General features: G+C 33.3%; 1 protein-coding gene across 1 annotated transcript in view; it reads right to left on the bottom strand.

Moving 5' to 3' along the window:
* The window catches only part of LOC136272848 (uncharacterized), a 30,919-nt gene extending 8,904 nt beyond the window's left edge, over positions 1-22,015 (bottom strand). The window contains exons 1-10 of the mRNA XM_066075622.1: positions 18,537-22,015; positions 12,716-14,078; positions 10,746-10,827; positions 10,305-10,341; positions 8,972-10,208; positions 7,771-8,047; positions 6,457-6,655; positions 6,288-6,368; positions 4,661-4,734; positions 3,974-4,025 (exon numbers count right to left, since the gene is read on the bottom strand). Coding sequence (XP_065931694.1) covers positions 3,974-4,025; positions 4,661-4,734; positions 6,288-6,368; positions 6,457-6,655; positions 7,771-8,047; positions 8,972-10,208; positions 10,305-10,341; positions 10,746-10,827; positions 12,716-13,911 — 3,235 coding nt within the window. The 5' untranslated portion in view covers positions 13,912-14,078; positions 18,537-22,015. The remainder of the gene's footprint in view (positions 1-3,973; positions 4,026-4,660; positions 4,735-6,287; positions 6,369-6,456; positions 6,656-7,770; positions 8,048-8,971; positions 10,209-10,304; positions 10,342-10,745; positions 10,828-12,715; positions 14,079-18,536) is intronic.

Consider the following 22,015-nt stretch of genomic DNA (forward strand, 5'->3'; position numbering starts at 1 on the left):
TGAATACAAATTAATTTTTCAAAAATCACTCTTAGACTATTACATTTTCCAAATTAGGTCAGCTGATATTTATTCTGTGTCCTGTACATAGTGCTAGGTAGTGTGACTGCAGCACATTATCATCAAATTAAAAGGACCCAGGATAAATATACACAACTCAAAATTTTTTTTTTCCCCCCAATATTTTAAAAATAATTCTCCCTTCTGTTTTTCTTTAAAGATTCTGAATTTTGTTTAATTTACTGAATAACATTAGAACGCCTGTAAGTTATGAACCAGCGGAAACTGTGGTAGTTTCTTAAACTGCTGGGGAACGGCGTAATGCTCTATCTCAGTATCAAGTAAACTTACTTTTTCCATCAGAATAATTTTTCTTTATACCTTAAAATCATAATTCATTTTTGCCAAAGTTTTGTATCTCATATACTATTCTATTTATTTTTCTTTTCTATAAGTAATCTATGATAGGTAATTCCGTTGTGTCACATGTTGATTTCTTGTGGTTGTGCTTACTGATTGATCATTTATCATGCCTTGCCCTATGCCCAAATTTGCAGATTCCAGGTCAAAATAAACCGATCCCATCCTGTTTCCAATGCCATGAACACCTTTGATATAAGCTATAATGGAACTCCTATAGCAAACATGGGATGTTATAGCTCTTTTGATATATATTTTTTTTGTCATGATGGAACTCCCTACTGGTGGGATGTCATGACTTATTGTTTATCATGATGGAACTCCCTCAGGGGATGTCATGACTTGTTGTTTATCATGATGGAACTCCTTCAGGGGATGTCATGATCAGGAACCAGGTTGCAATTTTCCCAGATACTGGTAGAAATTCTTTGTGGAGACGTCCACTTGCTGCAGTTCCTGTCTGAGGACATCAAATCCAATGAACAGTACAAATTACAAAAGAAAACCAAGTGAAAATCGACAAACCAATACAGAACCAATACAAAGACTTTCGTGATTATATATGTGATACATGACCTTTCAATTCTTCTATTCATTCCATGGACTGATGTGACATTTATGATGCTGTTTTCAGAGAGACATTATATTTTCATTATGAACAATGTAAAGTGAAATAGCATCTTTTAAATTGTATAGCTCTATCGTTTACTTTTTTTCTTATGCATTGTACATGCAAGTCTTGATATTTTTTTTTTTTTCTCTTTCTCCAATTTTTTTTTTTTATATAATGGGCCCTTGTATATACATGTATATAGTAGCTATAGTTTAGAATTCATTCAATTAATAAGGAATCCACGCCCTTAGGAATTAATACTTTTAAAGTATATTTTTCCTGGTTTAGACATTTCTTAAATTTAGGATATTATTATCTATACTGACCCTATGCCTTTAGGTTAATGATATTTTCATAAAAATAATTGATCTGCTACATGTATCAGATAATATGTGTCATTAATTTTGCAATTTATGAAGAAAAAAAAAAGGCAGGATTGACTTATGGTATTCTGAGATTTCAGGAGAAATCTTTTTGTGAAGTAGGGGGAGCATATCACCAGTGAAATGACATCCATTTCACTTTTGATAACTTTAGCATATATTTTCATAGTCTACTTTATTTTACTTTATTCTTATCTTATATGTTCCCATACTTAGCAATTGCTTATTGACATCTAAAGCATTCCTTATTATTTATTTCTTAAGGTTGTCCAAGCTGTTGTTTACTGCTTAATCCCCTAGAATATTTAGTGATTTCACAGTAATTGTTAATCTTTATTGTCAGTGACACTGCTCATGGCACTGGGCACTCATAGTTGTTAGTTAGGGTAAACAAAACCACTTTGACTTCATCACATCAAAGGGATGACACTGATAACTTAATTATTTTGATTAGCCATAAGTGACAACTTTACCTTAGGCAATTCATAGAGAAAATTAATTCTCGTACATGAGTTCTTTTAGAGAGAGTTAGCTTTGAGACTTCGGACTGAAAGGATGTAGGACGAAGCTAGGAAATCATGTAGAGTGTTAGGAGACAAATTTCTAATTCATCTGTTTAGGCCCCCTCCTCTAAATTACAGTTAGGAACAAGACTTGCTCATTAATGTTGTTACCTGCGTGTGTAGATTGGATTATTTAACATTCAATCTTTAATAAAACATTTCTCATATCCTGCCATTTGGACTTTGTGTATTCTTAATTTACTTATTCCCCTTGAGCTTAATTCCCCAAATGAACGTGCACCATCGCCTAGTTATGTACCAGACATCCGGGCGTGGTCACAGAATGATTTTAGAGGTTTTTGAAAAATGCCAACAAGTTTTAAATAAGTTTATATTATCTGTTCTTGAAAGATTATAACAAACTTGAATCCTCGTCACCAAAGAATGCTTGGGGCCAATTTTAGTTGAAATTGACCCAGTGGTTCTAGAGAAAAAGAGTTTACAGACAGATGGACACCAGACAAAATGTGATCAGAAAAGCTCACTTGAGCTTTCAGCTCAGGTGAGCTAACAAGAGGCCCATGGGCCACATCGCTCACCTGAGGAACAATAGGTATGATAAAATCAGCTTAATGGAGTCATAATACAAACAATCTGGACAATGTACAATAATGCATGTAGATCCGTATAAATAAAATCCATTTTCCCCCCTGGATATTCTTATGTTTATAATCATTAGTCCCTTTTCTAACAGGATGATTTTATAGTCATATCACATGTTGAGTATTGCAGTTCTCAAAAAGATCCTTAACAATTGTTTATATATGGGATATAAAGCTACATCAAACTCTGAACCTTCCTGTGAGGCCGAAGAATTGTCCTGATGCCAAAGTCTTAACAATAATAAAGAATCATCTGGCTTAGTGGATTACTGGATTAGTTTCTGAGAAGAAGATTTTTAAAGATTTACTCTATATATTCCTATGTAAAACTTTAACACCCCCCCCCCCAATGTGGCCTCACCCTACCCCTAGGGATCATGATTTTCACAACTTTGAATCAACACTACCTGAGGATGCTTCCACACAAGTTTCAGCTTTCCTGACTGATTAGTTTCTGAGAAGAAGATTTTTTAAGATTAACTCTATATATTCCTATGTAAAACTTCGACCCTCCATTGTGCCCCACCCTACCCCCAGGAATGATTTTCACAACTTGGAATCTACACTACCTGAGGATGCTTCCACACAAGTTTCAGCTTTCCTGGCTGATTAGCTTATGAGAAGAAGATTTTTAAAGATTTACATTATATATTCCTATGTAGAACTTCGACTCCCCATTGTGGCCCCACCCTGGGTCATGATTTTCACAACTTTGAATCTACACTACCTGAGGATGCTTCCACACAAGTTTCAGCTATCGTGGCTGATTAGTTTCTGAGAAGAAGATTTTTAAAGATTTACTCTATATATTCCTATGTAAAACTTCAACCCCCCATTGTGGCCCCACCCTACTCCCGGGGGTCATGATTTTCACAACTTTAAATCTACACTACCCAAGGATGCTTCCACACAAGTTTCAGCTTTCCTGGCTGATTATTATTTTGTACTAAGCACAAATTTGGAAAAGAATTGGCCCTTTATTTTTACAATTTATATTTTCCTTCTCATATTAAGGATGATTTATGCTAAATTATGTTGAATTTGACTCAGTAATTTTTGAGAAGATTTTTAGTTTCGAGGTTTTCTCCGCTTTGAATAAAGACTAGCCTTTCAATTTTTTTAATTTAATTTCACCTTTTCATAAGTATGCTTTGTGCCAAATTTGGCTGAAATTGGACAAGTGGTTTTAGTGAAAAGTTTACAGATGGATGGACAGATGGACAAAATGTGATCAGAAAAGCTTACTTGACCTTTCAGCTCAGGGGAGCTAATATAAAAAAACCCATCAATTCCCCTTTTTATGTTTGCATATTTATAACAAATTCAAATTTGATGATATAATTACTACCGTAGTTGTGAGCAACCAACAGAAGTGGGAAATCTAAATTATACCTTGTGAACTTTTTTTTCTTTCAGTTTGGCTCTTCAATTGTTTCTTATCCATCTGTAGATAAAGTTATATATCATGACAAGAAATTCAAGCAAATGTTGTAAAGTTACATTATATTACAAAAAAAGTTTGAAATTTTTGTTTTTGTTTCTTCTACGATTATTTTATTATCCTACAGCATATTTTTGTTAGGGTATGTTCTCAAAAAATGGTTGAATAGAATCAAATTAGCGTTACAGGCCAATAAAGCAAGCTCTAAATGGGTATAAACAAAACTCTGTTTTGCCAAGAATGCATGCATGCTTTTGCAATCATGCATGTAAATTTTATACCGGTATTCATTTATTTCATAATGCAATTTCTTTTCCAGTTTATCTCTTTAAAATGTTCACTAACACTGTCATAATGGGAAGAAAAATGCATTTCCAAACATGCATAATATGCCCTGATCTTTGACTGGTTAAACTTGTATTCTTCTTTATTTTACGATGAATAAGAATAGGCATTTGATTGTTCAGTCAAGCATATTTTAACAATGTATAATATTGATTTAATAAAGTCAGAAAATGCATGCATGCACCTGCGCACATGCAAATGACAAATCACAAATTTAACGATATATGTGGGGCTACAATGCTTAAGTATTTCATATAATCCGTAACAATGAATAATATGAAAAAAGAACTAACCAAGGGGGTAGAGTGTGGTGCTTCATTCTTCTCACCATCTGCATCATTATCACTTTCTTCAGCATCTTCTATGCCTAAATATAACAAACAATGTTTAAGACACATCATTTTACATGCAATATTTTTATTCCTGTACAGTTATATATAGAAATACCCCAATTTCCTCAAAACCACAGACGAAGGCCCATAGCAGTCAGCAGCAAACTGAGTACCCTAGTATAACATATTTGTAAACAGGACCCATTTGGTAGAGAGCTTACTTTTTTCTAAAAATGCATTCACTTCTAATTCAACATCAGCAGACGATTATCAATCATCCCCTACCCTTCCTAAACATGTTGCCTTGCCACAGAGTCTGAATCATGAAATTTAAGATATTATTATGTTTTTTTGTTTTTTTTTAAATAGATGTGTGTAAGTATAGAAAGTATGATAACTGGTCAAATTTTGGCTAATTTGGCCCATCCCGTACAATTCGTGGGTTATGAGGGTCATAGAAATTATAATTTATGAATTTTTTTTTGGTGATGCTTCATACCAAATTAAGAAAGTATTGGCCAAATAATTTAAGAATTTAAATTGTTCAGTTAGAAAGTCTATCAGTAGTAAATTGCATGAAGAATTTAATGGTACTAATTGTTTTCACAGAATTTGCGCATAAATTAGGTAAATTAGTCGAAAATTAGCGCACGTTTTTCTGCGCAATAAATATACAATTTTTTCAATGGGTGGCCCTGTAGCTCCCAGGTCCTCCATCCAAATTTTTTCAGACCGGAAGCTACAGTCCTCCAGCTACTTTACATTAAGAAATAGTTTCTTAAAACAGTAGATTATAAAAGGATCTAATATAAAGGATATAATCAAGTATCTGCCCCCAATTTAAACAAATTTTTAAATAGTATCAGATCAAAATCAAATCTTCATTAAACATTATACAGAGGATGTCTATCAAATTATTCTTGATATAAGTCATCATTGTCCATTTGCTGTTCATCTATGACGTCACTAAAATGGACTATTTCCTACGATTTTGCAATCAAATGAAAAAATCATTTTCCCTTCATATTTTACCTTTGGAAGTATAATGTGCAGGTTTGCTCAAGTATGATTTTAACATATGATTTTGTTCATATAATTATACACTATTAGTTAAAAATGGTACTTAAGCAATCATGCACTTGATGTTTCCCAGTCAAAAAACCATTTTCTATATTTAACACAAGATAATGGTAAATCATCCTTTTAGTCAAATTTTATTTATCTAGTGCACTAAAAAGTACTTAAAAGTAAACTGATGATTAAGCACTGGGATCTTAATTATTGGCTGAAAACCATTTGAACTACAGGTGAATTTCGAACTTCAAGGGACCAGGAGACAAGTTCAAGAGATCAAGAGTTCTTGAGACTTGAAACTTGAATCAAATTAGGAGTTTTAAAGTTAGTTCATTATGGTAAAATTATAGTTAAACTAAATTGATTTTGCATAAATAAAAATGATTTCTAGTTTATAGGTTTATTTGTTCTTATAGGATATTGATGTCGAAAGTTTATGACCCCAGAAAAATTTTGATCAGAAAAGCTCATTTGAGCTAAAAATATGCCCAACAAGTCTATTCAAAATTATCACCTGCTTCAGTCTCCTCATCCTCTTCAATGCTATGAAGAATGCCATCATCAATCTTTTCATCCTCTGCTATATCTTCAATATCTGGTAAAAATTAAGAACATTTAAACTCTGAACAAATGCAAATACATTGAACAAACACCTCACATTTTGTTATAACAATTAACTTTACCTTCTAAAGACATTTGGTCCAACGTTTTCCCAGCAAATTTGTGGCACACACCTCTGTCTATAGCCATTAGCAACTTGCTGACTTTTGCAAGTTCGAGTGTTTTCTCCTGAAGTCGATAAAAAGACCTGTGGACACTTAATGAGTGTCCCATGTGTGATGCCAACCACTCGAGTTCATCACTTTGCCCCATATCAACAATCTGTGGAAATAAGCACACCACACAGCGTTAAATATGGTAATCAAGTTTCACTTAAACTCAAATTTTGCAACTTCATGAAAAACTTGTCGCACATTCCTAACAGATTTGTGAAAACTTGCAGATAAAAATAATTCTATGTTAATATTATTAAGTTCAGTTCAACTTCACTACATTTTTCTTGAAAATACTGTACATCTCTTAAAAATTGTGGCTTGGTTGCAGTGACATTAATAAAATGCTAAATAACAAAAAAATTTCCACAAATAAGTGATTTTTCACTGAAATTGAATAAGTATAGTGACATCAGAATTTATTTTTTTTTTTACAGAAAACAAGATATCTGTGAGCCAATGCTCACTAGTGAGACCCCAGCTCTGATGTGAATATATATACAAAATTGAAGTAAAAAAAAAAAAAAAAACTCGACATTTAACAGAAAGTTGACATTAAATTTGTTAAAAAATGAATCCCACCATATGGCATACCTAAACAAAGAATGTGTTTAAGTTTCAAGCATATGCAATTAATAGTGGCCGAAAAATCTTTGCATAAAAATTTGTTCGAAAATTTAGGCTAAAAATAAACAAAGTTGTCATCTAACAGGAAGTTGACGTCTGATTGGTACAAAAATAAATCTCACCATATGGCAAACTTTAACCAAGAGTGTATGAAAATTTCAAGCAAATGCGATTAATAGTGGCTGAGAAGAATGCGACAGAAATTTGTTGTTGAGAGAAACACACACAAGGGTAAAACTCTCTCCTTTGGATAAATATATCTATAAATATATCTAATAACTCTCATACACAGAAAATTCAAGTTATTTTTTAACAGGGTATGGAATTTTTTTCACTGGTCCATTGTTGGAAATCATTGCTTGTGCTCAAATATGTTCAATATAAAAATGAATGCTTTGAATAAATAATGAAATGAATATGGTTTCCTTCCCACCCTACTATTAAGCAATAAATATCCTGTATGTCTTTTTATCCAGAGAAACATCAAAGAATCACAAAGATTCCCTTGAATATTCCACTGATCCCCATTTGTACAAAATTATACACCCTCTCTCCCATATGCAAGTCCCATTTTCAATAGAATACTATTTACCGTACCTGAGACACAGTTGCAACGTATTTCCTAAGCTTCGTAGTTTTTATTAGATGTGGCATTTTTAAGTCTGGGATTTGTTGGCAAACTGCAGTAAGCGCATCCCATCCTTTGAGGTAGCTGTTTGCAGTGGTAGGAGCAGCAAAGATGTATTTGTTTGAAGAGTTTACATTGGCAGATTCCCGGTACTTGATAAGACAGTCAATTCCCTGGATCATATCTGGGGTGAGAATTACTGGGACATTTCTGCTTCGTTTTCCCATGATCTCTACAAGTTGTAGTCTGTAATACAAAACTGATGTGTTTAAAAAGCTACAACACTCACTTCACTTGCTCTTAAGTGTAGACTGTGAATAGTTTAACAGGCCAAAGAAAGCCAAGACTCAACACTGAAAAGACAATGGAATAGTGTTGATACAGCCAAAACTTCAAGTCCAAATTTATTTATTTATTAATCTATGATTTAAATGAATTCAATGATCAGCAATTAATGTTATAATAAGATGAGACGCAACTTATCTTTCATTATTTTCAATTTTTTCCCCTAGATCTCCACAATGTGAAGATTTCCACTACGTAATTGAGGTCTTCCAATGGAATTATTATTGTGCTGGTTTTTTTTGGGTTTTTTTAATACTAATAGAAATGTATAAAATGATTTTTTTAGTACTACATGTACCTAGCACTGCATTGCAGATGGCATTTGTATGTAGCGAGATAAATATAGTAATGCTTTGTTTACATTTTACAAAGAATTGTAAGCTCTGTAACTCATTTATAACTCAACGAATGACGCTCAAATTGTGGTTGCCTATTAAAGATGCCTAACTGAAGCATTGTAAACATTAAAGTCTGAATAATAATTTTTGACCAAAATCGTGACCATGCCCTTAAAGGTATCAAAAGAATGTATTTTCATTCTAAGCCTCAATTAGCAAAAATTGTAGTCTGGTGAAAAAAAAGATGTATATTGTGAATTACTATAGTTATAATTGCGAATTCATTATTTGCATGGATATAATGAATTACAGATATAACAATTGAAGGTAAATCCATTGGTCCCTAGGACTTCGCTATAACTTTACTTTATTTTCATAACACTGGTTTGGACAACATTATGTCTACAAATAGATGGACACACACACAAACAGTATAGCTTCCAAATGACCCCATAAGCAATTAAATAAAACTTAAAACCATTCTTACCTCTCCATCAATTTTTTTTCTATCGGTTTCAATGATGCCACGAGCTCTTGGCAATTTTTGCCCGCTTCTAAGCATCTGTTTGCATAAGATTCCACCAGCATGGCCCCAACTTCCCCACCTCTTCGCCTATTAAAGATGCATACTCTACATAACACGAGATATGCTAGTTTTCTCCAACTTCTCATATCTGGAAATGTTTGTACCTGTTCCATTAACAGTTGTGTTTCCTTCAAAATATAGTCTCTTACACGAACTATGTCATCAGTAAGTGGTAGTACATTTTCTTGGTTGAATTTTCTTTCAGCCAGAGTGTTATTGGCTTGGCTGCTTATCCTTTCTCCCCATTCATTTTCATGAAGCTTTAAATAGTTTGTAGCTTCCTTTAATCCGATATCATCTCGTTTCCGTAATGCTTGCCCAACTTTAATTTGTGCTAGCTTTTTTAAAGAATGGCCAAGTTTCAAAGCTAAAGAAGGAAGTTCATACTTTTCACATCCTCTCATCGTCTGCCCATCTTCTGAGTTACAAAGTTTCTTTACAGCGTCTAAAACATCATCAAAATGCTCAGGACATAGATAATCAAAGAAGAACTTGCATGGGGAGTTTAGCTTGTTCAAGACAAGCAACAGTCGTCCAAGTTCACGCAACTTCTGTCTCACATTAGTAATGCGGTCTTTCCCTACCTTCTTTATCATATTGGTCCCCAATATGCACAAAAGAGAGTCAGTTTTAACACATTGGGTGACTTCATCATTTTTCATGCCATTTGTGATGGCAATCATCTCCTGATCAGATTTGTTTGTGGAGCCCTCCAAAAGAAGTGTTGCTGCTTTCTTAACTGAATGTTGGTCTCGTTCAACATCTACAAATGGGCAATTTTTTGTATGTCTACATATGTCGTCTTTTACAATGAAAGCCAAGCAATATGGGCATGGAAGGAAGTCATCCACTGGCTTTTCTTGGCTAGGTCGCCTGTCCACAATGAGACTTCCTCCAGTCATAAGGGCTTTAATATTGTGTTCAAAATTGCCCCTATTTCGTAGCAGGGTCCACATGCCTTTCCGCTCTTGGCTTTTCTTTGGTTTAGCTAATATTTTGGCAACTGCAGGTTCATTACTGTGCATGTTAGTCAAATGCACAGAAATCTTTGATGACAGAAATCCACAGAATAAGCAGGCATGACGCTTATTGTAGACTCTTCTGTTCCCATCTTTCTTTTCAACTGCAGCAACAACACCTGTTAAAATTTAAGTGAAATGGCTTTAAAACAAACAAGTCTTCCACATAAAAAAAATAAAGGTCATATATTTCAGACATTTTAATTTTTCTTTACCCGTATTCTTCCTTGATGTTGTGAATGAATTCTTCACCTGAAATTAAATAAGCTCAATTTTAGTGTTTACGTAAGAAATGCATAAAACACACACATATTTTCATGATTTTCTTATGGAATTTGATGCAGCATTCTGTTGCAATGGTAGTTGTATTGTGTTTTCACTGTGCATGAAGAACTGTTCCAATAGTAAAAACTACATGACATGGTGACCCCATTAATACTTCTGTGCAGTAACTGTATGCACAAGTTTCTAAAAATACAAATTAAATGAAATGATCTTTAAAGGTCCACAAGTTTTATTCTTCGGCATTCATTAACATTTTGATCTTAATAAATATAATAAAAACAGTTGTGGCCCAAAGAAAAATCCAAATAACAGTGTTTTTTTTTGCTTTACTCCTTTACAATTTAGATAGTATTTTATTTTATAAACAATACCGTTTTTTCCTTTTTAGTACTTGGGAACTGAGCACATTCCTTCTCTTTAAACACTGAAACTTCACATTGGTTCTCCACATCACTGAAATAATTTTATTAATAATTAATTGATTTATGAATCTGTGAAAAACAACTTGAAACTTGAAAGTTGAAAAAAAAAAACTGGAACTGTCTAATACTAATACAAATGATACTAATCCAGCTTGAGGACAAATTTTAAAGAGGAAGTGAGGAACATAATTAAGTCACATTCTATAAAAACCCCAGAACCCAACTTCAAGGGGCACATTTTGAGAATTTGCACTCCAAAAATGCTGGCAAGAGTGGTCTTCCTGTTTTTTTTTTAATTCAATTTTGTGCCTCATTAACAATGTTTGTCCCAATTTCGCCATTTATGATTCATCCTTTGTTAAAAATTATCTGCTCGTGTAAATTTCTGGTGAACATCTGTATCTGGTTTATACAATACCATAACTTCATACCATAACTACTTTAGACAAAACCAACTACAGTTGCGCCTGTTTTAAGAGGCCCCTTGTGGGAGTATAACAAACTGGCCACTTAGATGGCTTCTTATTCCAGGTTTCAAAATTAATGAAGAAAACCCTGAGCATATTCATTTTCAAACATAAAATTTATCAAATTTAACAAATTAAGAAGTTATGTCATATGAAATTGTTTTCATTTTAAAAAGATTTCTGGAAAAAAATCTTATTGTTTATTTTGTTTTTTGTGTTATAGATTTAATTTACAAATTATTGTAATGCAAAATCAAAAAACATGATCTCTGATATCGTATGTGAGGACATGCCTTGTTTACTAAGCTATATAGCCATGGTCTTATTTTCTAAATAAGATGATCTCTTTCTACTAGGCTAGAGTATCGCCAGCCACCTCACGATACGATACATATCACGATATATTAATGCGATACATCATGTATCACGATTTAGTTGTCATCTATAAATAATCTGTTATCTATGTTGCCTACTTCTTTAAAGAATGATAATGCATAAAGAAAATAAGTCAACTTCTTACAGAATCAATCAACAAACTCTAGAGATATAAAATTCAATTGATTAGAACAAAATTTACAATAACTAACTTTAATTGAAATTTCTTAATGTCTTCATGTTATGTATACAATGTAAGTATTCTAGAAAGTCAATGAAAATTATCTCATATTGTGTATCACAATACACATGTGACGATACGATTTGCGTATCGTGGGCCCTCGCAATCAATATGATCGATGTATCGCTGTATTGTTACACCTCTACTTTCTACCTTCCATTTCATATAATTATATAAACAATGCTTCACTAATTTATACTAAAAATCATGATTAATTGGGCTAATGTACATTAAGCGCAAGATTGGCCGTTTAAAAACTTGGTAATGAATTGACTATATAAACAACACAAAATAGGTGTTTATATTCAATTATCTCATTAAATCCTAGCAGAATTCAAATACACAGATGATTATTTGTCATTTATTCATTTTCAGCTGTTCAAATTTGGCTTCTTTAGATACGGGGTCACGTGTCACAGTCAGTAGTTATGCGACAAAACAGACAAAATGGCTGTTGAAAACAAGCATATTAAAAGCACGAGACCTAAAATCACCAACCAATGGCCACGTTAAACAGGTGGCCGCTTAAATGAGTTAAAATATCGTGAAAAACTAAACTGGTGGGATTGAAACTGGCCACTCATGGGGAGTGACCAATGATTAAAGGTGGCTTAAGAGCAGGTGAGACTAGTATTTCCCAAAATAAAATCTACCTCGAAATTATCATCAGAATTCAAAATTATATCTAGACAGAAATTGTTTTCAAACAGAGAGACGAACATGGTGGTTCCTATATACCCCTAAAATTTTGTTTGTTGGGTTATGAAGAAAATGCATTTATTTAAAAACTAATCAACTGAAATTAGGACAATTATAAAAAATTCATTGGTTGCTACCTGTCATCCATTTCATCACTTGATGGAAAATATTCTGGATCATCTATGGAAGGAGTATAATCTGTAGGAGGTTCTGGTGTCTGCCTTTTCATTTTAAGCTCCTTGTCAAAATCAAAATCAGGATCAACTTCATTGTCATCATTGCTACTTGAAAATTCTGGCTGTAGGTCTGAATCCTCCATCTCTGTGCTGTCAGCATTTTGTTGCCTCTCAGGCATCAAGTTCGAATCCTCTGTTGTCACAGTAGGAGGTTCTGTCTCCATGACTTCTAGATCGGTGCAGTCAGTGTTACACGGTGTTTCCAGCAATGGGCCCAAATTCTTTATTGTTGTCAGAAATTCATTTTCCACGACTTCAAGTTTTGTGCAGCCAGCACTTTTGGGCGACCTATCCATCAAGCTCAAAACCTCTGTTATCACAGTGGGAGGTTCTGGTGTCTGTCTTATCATTTTAAGCTCCTTGTCAAAATCAAAATCAGGATCAACTTCATTGTCATCATTGCTACTTGAAAATTCTGGCTGTAGGTCTGAATCCTCCATCTCTGTGCTGTCAGCACTTTGTTGCCTCCCAGGCATCAAGCTCAAAACCTCTGTTGTCACAGTAGGAGGTTCTGGTGTCTGCCTTTTCATTTTAAGCTCCTTGTCAAAATCAAAATCAGGATCAACTTCATTGTCATCATTGCTACTTGAAAATTCTGGCTGTAGGTCTGAATCCTCCATCTCTGTGCTGTCAGCATTTTGTTGCCTCTCAGGCATCAAGTTCGAATCCTCTGTTGTCTTGGATAGAGGTTCTGTCTCCATGACTTCTAGATCGGTGCAGTCAGTGTTACACGGTGTTTCCAGCAATGGGCCCAAATTCTTTATTGTTGTCAGAAATTCATTTTCCACGACTTCAAGTTTTGTGCAGCCAGCACTTTTGGGCGACCTATCCATCAAGCTCAAAACCTCTGTTATCACAGTGGGAGGTTCTGGTGTCTGTCTTATCATTTTAAGCTCCTTGTCAAAATCAAAATCAGGATCAACTTCATTGTCATCATTGCTACTTGAAAATTCTGGCTGTAGGTCTGAATCCTCCATCTCTGTGCTGTCAGCATTTTGTTGCCTCTCAGGCATCAAGTTCGAATCCTCTGTTGTCTTGGTTATAGATTCTGTCTCCATGACAGGGCCCAAATCCTGGATAGAAGATCCCGTCTCCATGACTTCTATTTCTATGCTGTCAGCAGTTTGATGTGTTTCACGATATGGAATTAAATCCTGTGTTGCCACTGTGGGAGACTCAGTGCCATTTGCAGTATTTTGCAATAAAGCAAAATCTACATCCTCTTTAAAACATTGTAATGTTTTAGGTTTCTTCTTAAATGCTCCTACAAAAAAATCATGAATGCAATTTTAAGACATTATAAAAAAGTTTACTTCATGAAATGTGATTTGGATCATGCTAAACACAAAATATGTTCAAAATATACAGTGGATTTCGCTTTAAACCGATAGTCAATTTGTCTTTCAAAAATTATCACATTAACCAATAATTAGATTAAACAATTTAGCGTTCTGTACCTTGGATTACCAATGAAATAGCATTAAGTCTTTTTGTTTGCTAATGCTCAAAAGAAAATTTTTCTCATAAACATGGTTCCAAAGTGGCCGCCATTTTGACAGGAAGTAAAAGAGGAAGTGATTGATTTTCTAAACAACCCCTCTATTTACCTCAGAAACTTGATTTTGATTCCCATTTTTGTAGAAAATGATATTAGATAATTAACTACCTCATAATAAAAAGATAAATTTATCCTATTCATATAATTCAAAGTCTTCTATCCCAATGTAAAATTGAAAGAATTTCTTTGATGCCACGATTATAAGCCTATGAAATTACATGTTTTACTAATTTCAGTGCAAGTCACTATCTGAATAAGTGAAAGCCTCTGTATTTTTTTTTGTTTTGGAGAAGGACTAAAATGTCCAAATGTTAACACACAACAACGGATGAAAAATTGCCAATAGGTCACCAATGACTCAAGAGAACTGAAAATCATAATTTATACAGGTGATCTAGAAATCATATATCACATATATATGTTTTTTTGAGGCATTGAAGTATTATTTTTTGAAAGATATAGTGTCATAACTGCAGTGGTGTGTGCATACAAATTAAGTAATGCACATTAGCCTGTTATGAAAATTTGTATGCATACACCCCTGCAGTAATGAGACTGTATCTTTCAATAAATAACATTTAATGATTATACAGTTAAATATCGATATCTCGAAGTTCGGGGGACCATGGAAAAACTTCGAGATATCCGGGTGTTCGAGATATCCGAAGTCGAAATTCTTCGCCTCCATTAGCGTTTTTGTTTTTGTCCTGACATGTTAACACAGGAAGTCCTTATATGCACTATAATTTGAGAACCGGTATGAACGGAAAAAAAAGACGGAATATTGAAACGATGTTTTATTTATAGACATTGCACATATACACTTAAATAAGAATTTATATGAAACGTTACAATTATTTTAAATAACATTTAATCAAACATACAAGCATAATGTACATGTATACAACTTGTCTTTGCTGTGTTGAGACATGTCGTTGAATGATGTACAGAATTCTGTACCATCTTTTATAGCCAAAGACAAATGTGTTAATTGTTTGATTTGTGTTATTAAATATATTTTTGGTATATTATTCATTAAGAAGAAGTTCACTTTGATCATGCATCGATATCGATTATACGATAATTTACGCTGCGCTATTTGGTAATTGAGTGACCGTGAACTTGTTTGCTTTATAAGTAGCGTGCATCATTATTCATATTATCGGTAATGTTAGGGGTGCTTACTTTTGGGAGCTGTGAACTTGTTTGTTTTATCAATCACCGGAGTATATACCCAAGCTGTTATAACAATTACCGTGTCATCGATAGCTGCACTGGCTAAGCGTGGAGTTAATAGACTATCCGTCTTGAGAAAAGGTGTGAATTGCTGCGGGCGAGAATAACGAGGACACGACATGCGGGGTGCGATAAGCAGACCGGAAAATTGACTTCACTTCGAGATAACCCAGGTAAAATTTGTTATTGGGACCGTAAACATACTTCGACATAAGCGGGGTATTCGAGATAACCGTATTCGAGATATCAGTAGTTTTTTAAATCCTATATATAGGGAAAACGGCCGGGACCGGCGGCCGACTTCGACATAACCGGGGTATTAGAGATATCCCATGTTCGAGATACCGATATTTACTTGTATTTACATATTTTCTAACTCTTGCCTTGTCTACAAATGTGATTTTTACCTTGAAATTCCTGTTTTATCCTAAGGGTAAGCTTAAATTGTTAGAAGAGCCACTGCAACAGCTACAAGCCTGAACTTTGATATTTACTTGCGACATTGCATTTTACAGTGTTCAACGTTTGTGACATCATAATAAAACTCATCATTTTAACCATTGAGTACTCTGTGTTATGGTACTATACCTGCAGTCACTTTTTACACACACTTAATATGCAAAAAAAATGTGGAATGTAAATATATTTGAATTAACCATTAGGCCTATAAAAAAAAGTTGTGTGTTTAGGGTAACACTGATGAAAAAATTAGGTTAGGTAGGTAGGGATTTTTTTTTTATTTAATCATATTTTTTTCTGCATGAATCCTAAAAATGTTTGTTTGTGTCATATTTAAAAACAGATTTTTAAATAGAAATAATATAAAATTAACAAGCGGATAAAAACAGACATCTAAAAATGGTAGGATTGGTTAGGTTAGGTTACCCTAAACACACAACTTTTTGTTTTTGGCCTTATTTAAAACAAACTCAGTAAATTATGTTATAGCTGCTTGGTCCGATTTTATATCGAATTTTGTGATCGCTTTTAAATGATATTTTTGCTGAGTATGTGTCTAATAATAAACATTGCAGTAGTTTTGCCGGTCAATTAAACCACATTTCAATGAGAAAATGTTACACAAAATTTCTTTAAAAAACAAACAATACATACAAGTGTACCGCATCATTTCGCCCCTTATTAAAATTCACCCCCAACGTTGAGACTGGTATGGTTGTATTACGAATATGTCATTTGTTATAAATAAAGAAAAAAAAAATTTAAATTAATTGTGTTAGCAAATCAAAGATAGTCCTACGTACATTTTCAAAAAACCTATCTGAAGTTTGATTTGTTTACAATTGATGCATTAAGATTTGATTTTTGTTTGCCTATAAAAATGTTTTTAATTTATTTTGAATATTTATAACTTTGAAAGGAGATCGATTCTACTGGTGAAAATACATGAAAATCTATCAGGGCTCAAAGTAGACTTTTGGACGAAGTCGCCAAATGGCAACCTACTTTGAATTTAACTCGTCATTTTCAAATTCAGGTCGCCAGTAGTAAAACTATGTAGCATTAAGATATCTGCATATTTTCTCTCCTTAAATATACTGTAGAAAATAATGGAAGTGTGTTGTTGAAAAGGTTTTATTTATTGCATGTTGCACGTCTGGCAAAAAAAAAAAAAAAAATTCCCATTCATCCAATCATATCGGTCAAAAATGACACATCATACACATTATTATAATATTTCCTGGCACTAGAAGTTTTTTTAATACAGATTCTTGGGAGACACGTCAACTAAATCTCCAAAATTGTACATTATTTTCAATGGATACGTACATGTAAAAGGATAATCTCGTACGAAGTTCTTTCACATTGTCGTAACAAATTAAGTTTACCTTCACGTTATGTTATAGTCTCACAGACATTACTAAACATATTTGTCTCGTGCAGTTTTGCATATAAAACTTCCATTGGACGAAGTCTCTTCTTAGTATATAATAATATAGGACTGAAACATGCCATGTTGTTTGAATAGTCCGCCATTTTGCTTATTTTGGAAGATTTTTTTAACCCAATGTTAAATTTTTAAAAATGAACCAGGCATATATTTTTGGTTGCCAAATAGCGACTGGCTTTTAATTTAAGTCGCAAAACCTGAAATTAAGTCGCATATGCGACCTATTTAGTCGCAACTTTGAGCCCTGTCTATAACTTCGTAATCAATGGAAAATTATTTGCCTCAATAAAACCCACAAAATCAGACCAAGTAGCTTTAATAACCCATCACAACTAACAGATAAACAAGGCCAAAATTTCAAAATCTGATTTGTTTCCCCTTAGAATCTCAGCTTTTTTTTTTTTTTCAAGTAAGGAAATTACTGTCATTATTTTTTGATACAAAATTTCATTTATAATCAGAAAATGTTTAATCAAGGTGTTTGTCATGTTGCTTGTAAGGGAAAACAATCCAAATTCAATTTAAACTGATCATACAATTTAACAAAATTTATTACTATTGCCAATTTCTGTGAACTTTTCCAATTCTCCTGGAAATACCTCAATTCTCGAATTAGGCTTTGGGAATATTCTGCATAAAATCATGAGAACAAATTTCATAGCAAAGTGTTGTCTGATATGTAAATAATTTTTAACGAATAGAAACTCTGCCACTTTGCATGACTTACATTAGGTTGGAAGATGCATATGTAACTATGCATTTTCCACATTTAGAGAATAGTGGAAAATTGTGTATAGGACATTTCAAATTTGAAAATTATATGTATAAGACAATATAGGGTAGATAATAAATATTAATTTTAAATGTAATTTTTTCAGAAATTTATTTTTTCCTATAGGTTAATTATTTCTAAATTCTAATGATGCTACACATGCAACTTAGTGATTACTTCATTTAACCTGTAAACTATTTCCAACATCTAACCTTTAAGCATTAACAACAAATCTTAGAACACTTACAAAGCATCGTCACTCCTGCAGTAAAATCCTCCATTATCCTTGGCTTGGACAGGCCACAATACTTTCTTTGGTGTTTGCGGGAAGTGTACCCAATACCAGTGCCCAGTTCTTGTACTTAAAATTGGTGCTTTAGACATGATCTGGAAAAAGGAAAAAATTAATTACACTTTAAATTATGTTACTTTTTATCATCTTCTACTACTCACACAGAATACCTCTATAATTATGTAGTACCGTATTTTTCGGGGCATATGCTTTAGAGGTTTTCTTCTGTGGATTATTTCGAGATCGATCAAAACTTCTACTACAATGAGTTCACAGACTCCACAATCTGATGTCATAGTAATAATTTCATATATATGGAATAGAACATCCAAATAATGCTCATATCGAGATATGCAATCATTTACCCTTTACTCACTTAATACAAAGCTTATACAAGTTGTGTATTTTTTCTGCAATGCTAGCGTCATATATATATCCCACATGAATCACCAGAGAAAGTATTTAATTATTGTTTAATTACATACAAATGAATCATCATATTATATATTTTTAAAATTTAAATTCAATACACAACTTATAATTCAGTAAATCTGAGTTAAGGTATGAAGCTTTTTATAAAAAAATTCATATTTTGAAGTCGAGCCATGTGCCTGCACTTAATGTGATTGACCACATGTACCCACATGCTCTACTTCTGGTGTACTCCAGGCTTCACTTGCCACACTGCTGACCAAAACAAAAGACATTGTCAAAATTTTGTCATACAAAGACAATTTTAAGCGATCTACTAACCACTTTTCCAATTCCATTACTAATTATCTCTGCTCCATTCATGAGTTGAGCAATGCACTCCACTTCTTATTTTTATAAATAATACTCGTATCACAGATATGATTACCAAGATAATAAAAATTACAAGCATGGCTATCAGTAACCTTACAACATCCTCCATTATTCAAATGATTAATTATACCTTACAACAATAAAGCACAAAACCATGAAAAGCATCATGTAGTCTAACACATAGTTGAAATACATGAAAATTTTCCAATATTCCGTGTAATAAAGAGTACATGTTCTAAGCATGAAATTCATGCAAAAATATACAAACAGAAATAAAAACTTGTGATCTATTCCCTCCATTTTCAAAAAAAAACTTCTTCCTTCCTGTCACATGACTTGAGATAACCATTATGAGGATTGTCCTCATAATTTAGTAAAAGAGAGTAACCAATGCATTTTGTAAAACAAGTGAAAAGCTGTCTATGTGACAGCAAACCAGGTTTTCTTTAATGTGAACTGTATCCATATCTATGTCAACCCTGAATTGATAAACTCTACCTACAGTATCCAGAAAATTGGAGTACCCAATATGTAATATTCTACAAGAATATGACTAAGTTCAACAGCTGGTATTTTTTTTCTCAAAAATTATCAGAAATTAAAATCCTATCAATATGCACACCTCTAACATATGTACACTTGATCTGCAAATGAACAACTTCCTATCTTGAAAACTGTAGGAGTTATTCGTACAATGAGGGTACCCAATATGCAATATTCTGCAAGAATATGACGAAGTTCAACAGCTGATATTTTTTTCATATATTACCAGAAATCAAAATTCTTGCAATATGCACACCTCTTATATATGTGCAATTGATCTGCAAAACAACAATTTCCTATCTTGAAAACTGTAGGAGAAGTTATCCGTACAATGAGGGTACCCTATATGCAATATTCTGCGAGAAAATGACTAAGTTCAACAGCTGGTATTTTTTCATTAATTATCAAAAATCATAATTCTTGCAGTATGCACACCTCTGATATATGTACAATTGATCTGCAAAAGAACAAGTACCTATCTTGAAAGCTGTAGGAGGAGTTATCAGTACAATAGAGGTACCTTTTTGGCAGCCGCCCTCCCGCCCACCAGCCTTTTTCACCATTTTAATAACTGGATTTTCCCCGGTTAAAAATACTTAGAATGATCATTCAATGTTTACCTGATATGATGAAAGACCTGCCTTGAACATGGACATAATCGTGTGAATTTACACTTTCTGTTATGATACCTGTATGTATTTAATTCTTTGTATAACTATAACTGTAATAAGGTTTGCTGTTAAAACAACATTTTTAATTAATGTGTATCATACATATGTATACTAAGACTTCCATAACCATACTGAGACTTCTCCTTTTGCAGACAAGAGCTAACAAATACAGTACAAAGGTCAAGTGAAAATATGTACTTACCAATTAAAGGAATGAACTACACGTAATTCAGATAATAAACCCAACTTCATATAAAAAACTTAAAATCAGGTTATTTTGGCAATATAATGAAGCATCAGCAAGCTGCTCAAAGTTGAAAAACATCATCATGTACACATTTCCAAATATACTCCATGCAAAATTGTATTGCATGAAACTGCAGTAAGAAAATAAACAACTAAATTCAGAGTCAAAAAGAGTTATCAAAAAACCTGCTGGTACTACATTCATGGTGTTCAAAGATACTTCCTGTCACATGGTTTACTTGGCATTTGGAAAGATACTGTCATTGTGAGGACATTGTGAGGACATTGTGAGGACACAAGATACTGTTACTCTGGGGACATACGTGATACATTTTACTTGTCACTGATCATTACAAATCAAACAGATACTGTCATTCTGAGGACATGAGATACTGTAATTCTGGGGACAGTTCACTTAAAATTGTCACTTTAAGCATTTCAAAAACTTTTGTGAGGACACACAAGACATTTTCATTCTGAGAACATGAGATGTAATTTACTTGTCATTTATTGCATAGTTCATGTGCAAATCAGAATCAGAAGTTTTAGAATCCGGTTGAAAAAGATTCTGTTTATAGTGGTACGGTTTTGTTTTACTGGGTAGTTTTAGATATCATCAGGGAGAGGGGCATGCCAACTCTCATATGTATACACCACTTCTGCATATGATTTAACTGTGCATTGTTACACCTTCACAATCATCACCATACATATTTTGACTTTATTTAAAAAACAAGAGGCCCATGGGCCACATCGCTCACCTGAGGAACAATAGGTATGATAAAATTAGCTTAATGGAGTCATAATACAAACTATCTGGACAATGTACAATAATATATGTAGATCCTGTATAAATAAAATCCATTTTCCCCCCTGGATATTCTTATGTATATAATCATTAGTCCCTTTTCTAACACGATGATTTTATAGTCATATCATATGTTGAGTGTTGCAGTTCTCAAAAAGATCCTTAACAATAGTTTATATATGGGATATATACCTACATCAAACTTTTGTGAGGCCAAAGAATTGTCCTGGGGCCAAAGTCTTAACAATTATAAAGAATCATCTGGCTGATTAGTTTCTGAGAAAAAGATTTTTCACTACAAATCTGGAGGTCATGAGTTCGAATCCCGTTGAGGACAATAACATTTTTAACTTTCCAAAATT

The sequence above is a fragment of the Magallana gigas genome, chromosome 1 (assembly GCF_963853765.1).
Source record: "Magallana gigas chromosome 1, xbMagGiga1.1, whole genome shotgun sequence".
NCBI lineage: Eukaryota > Metazoa > Mollusca > Bivalvia > Ostreida > Ostreidae > Magallana > Magallana gigas.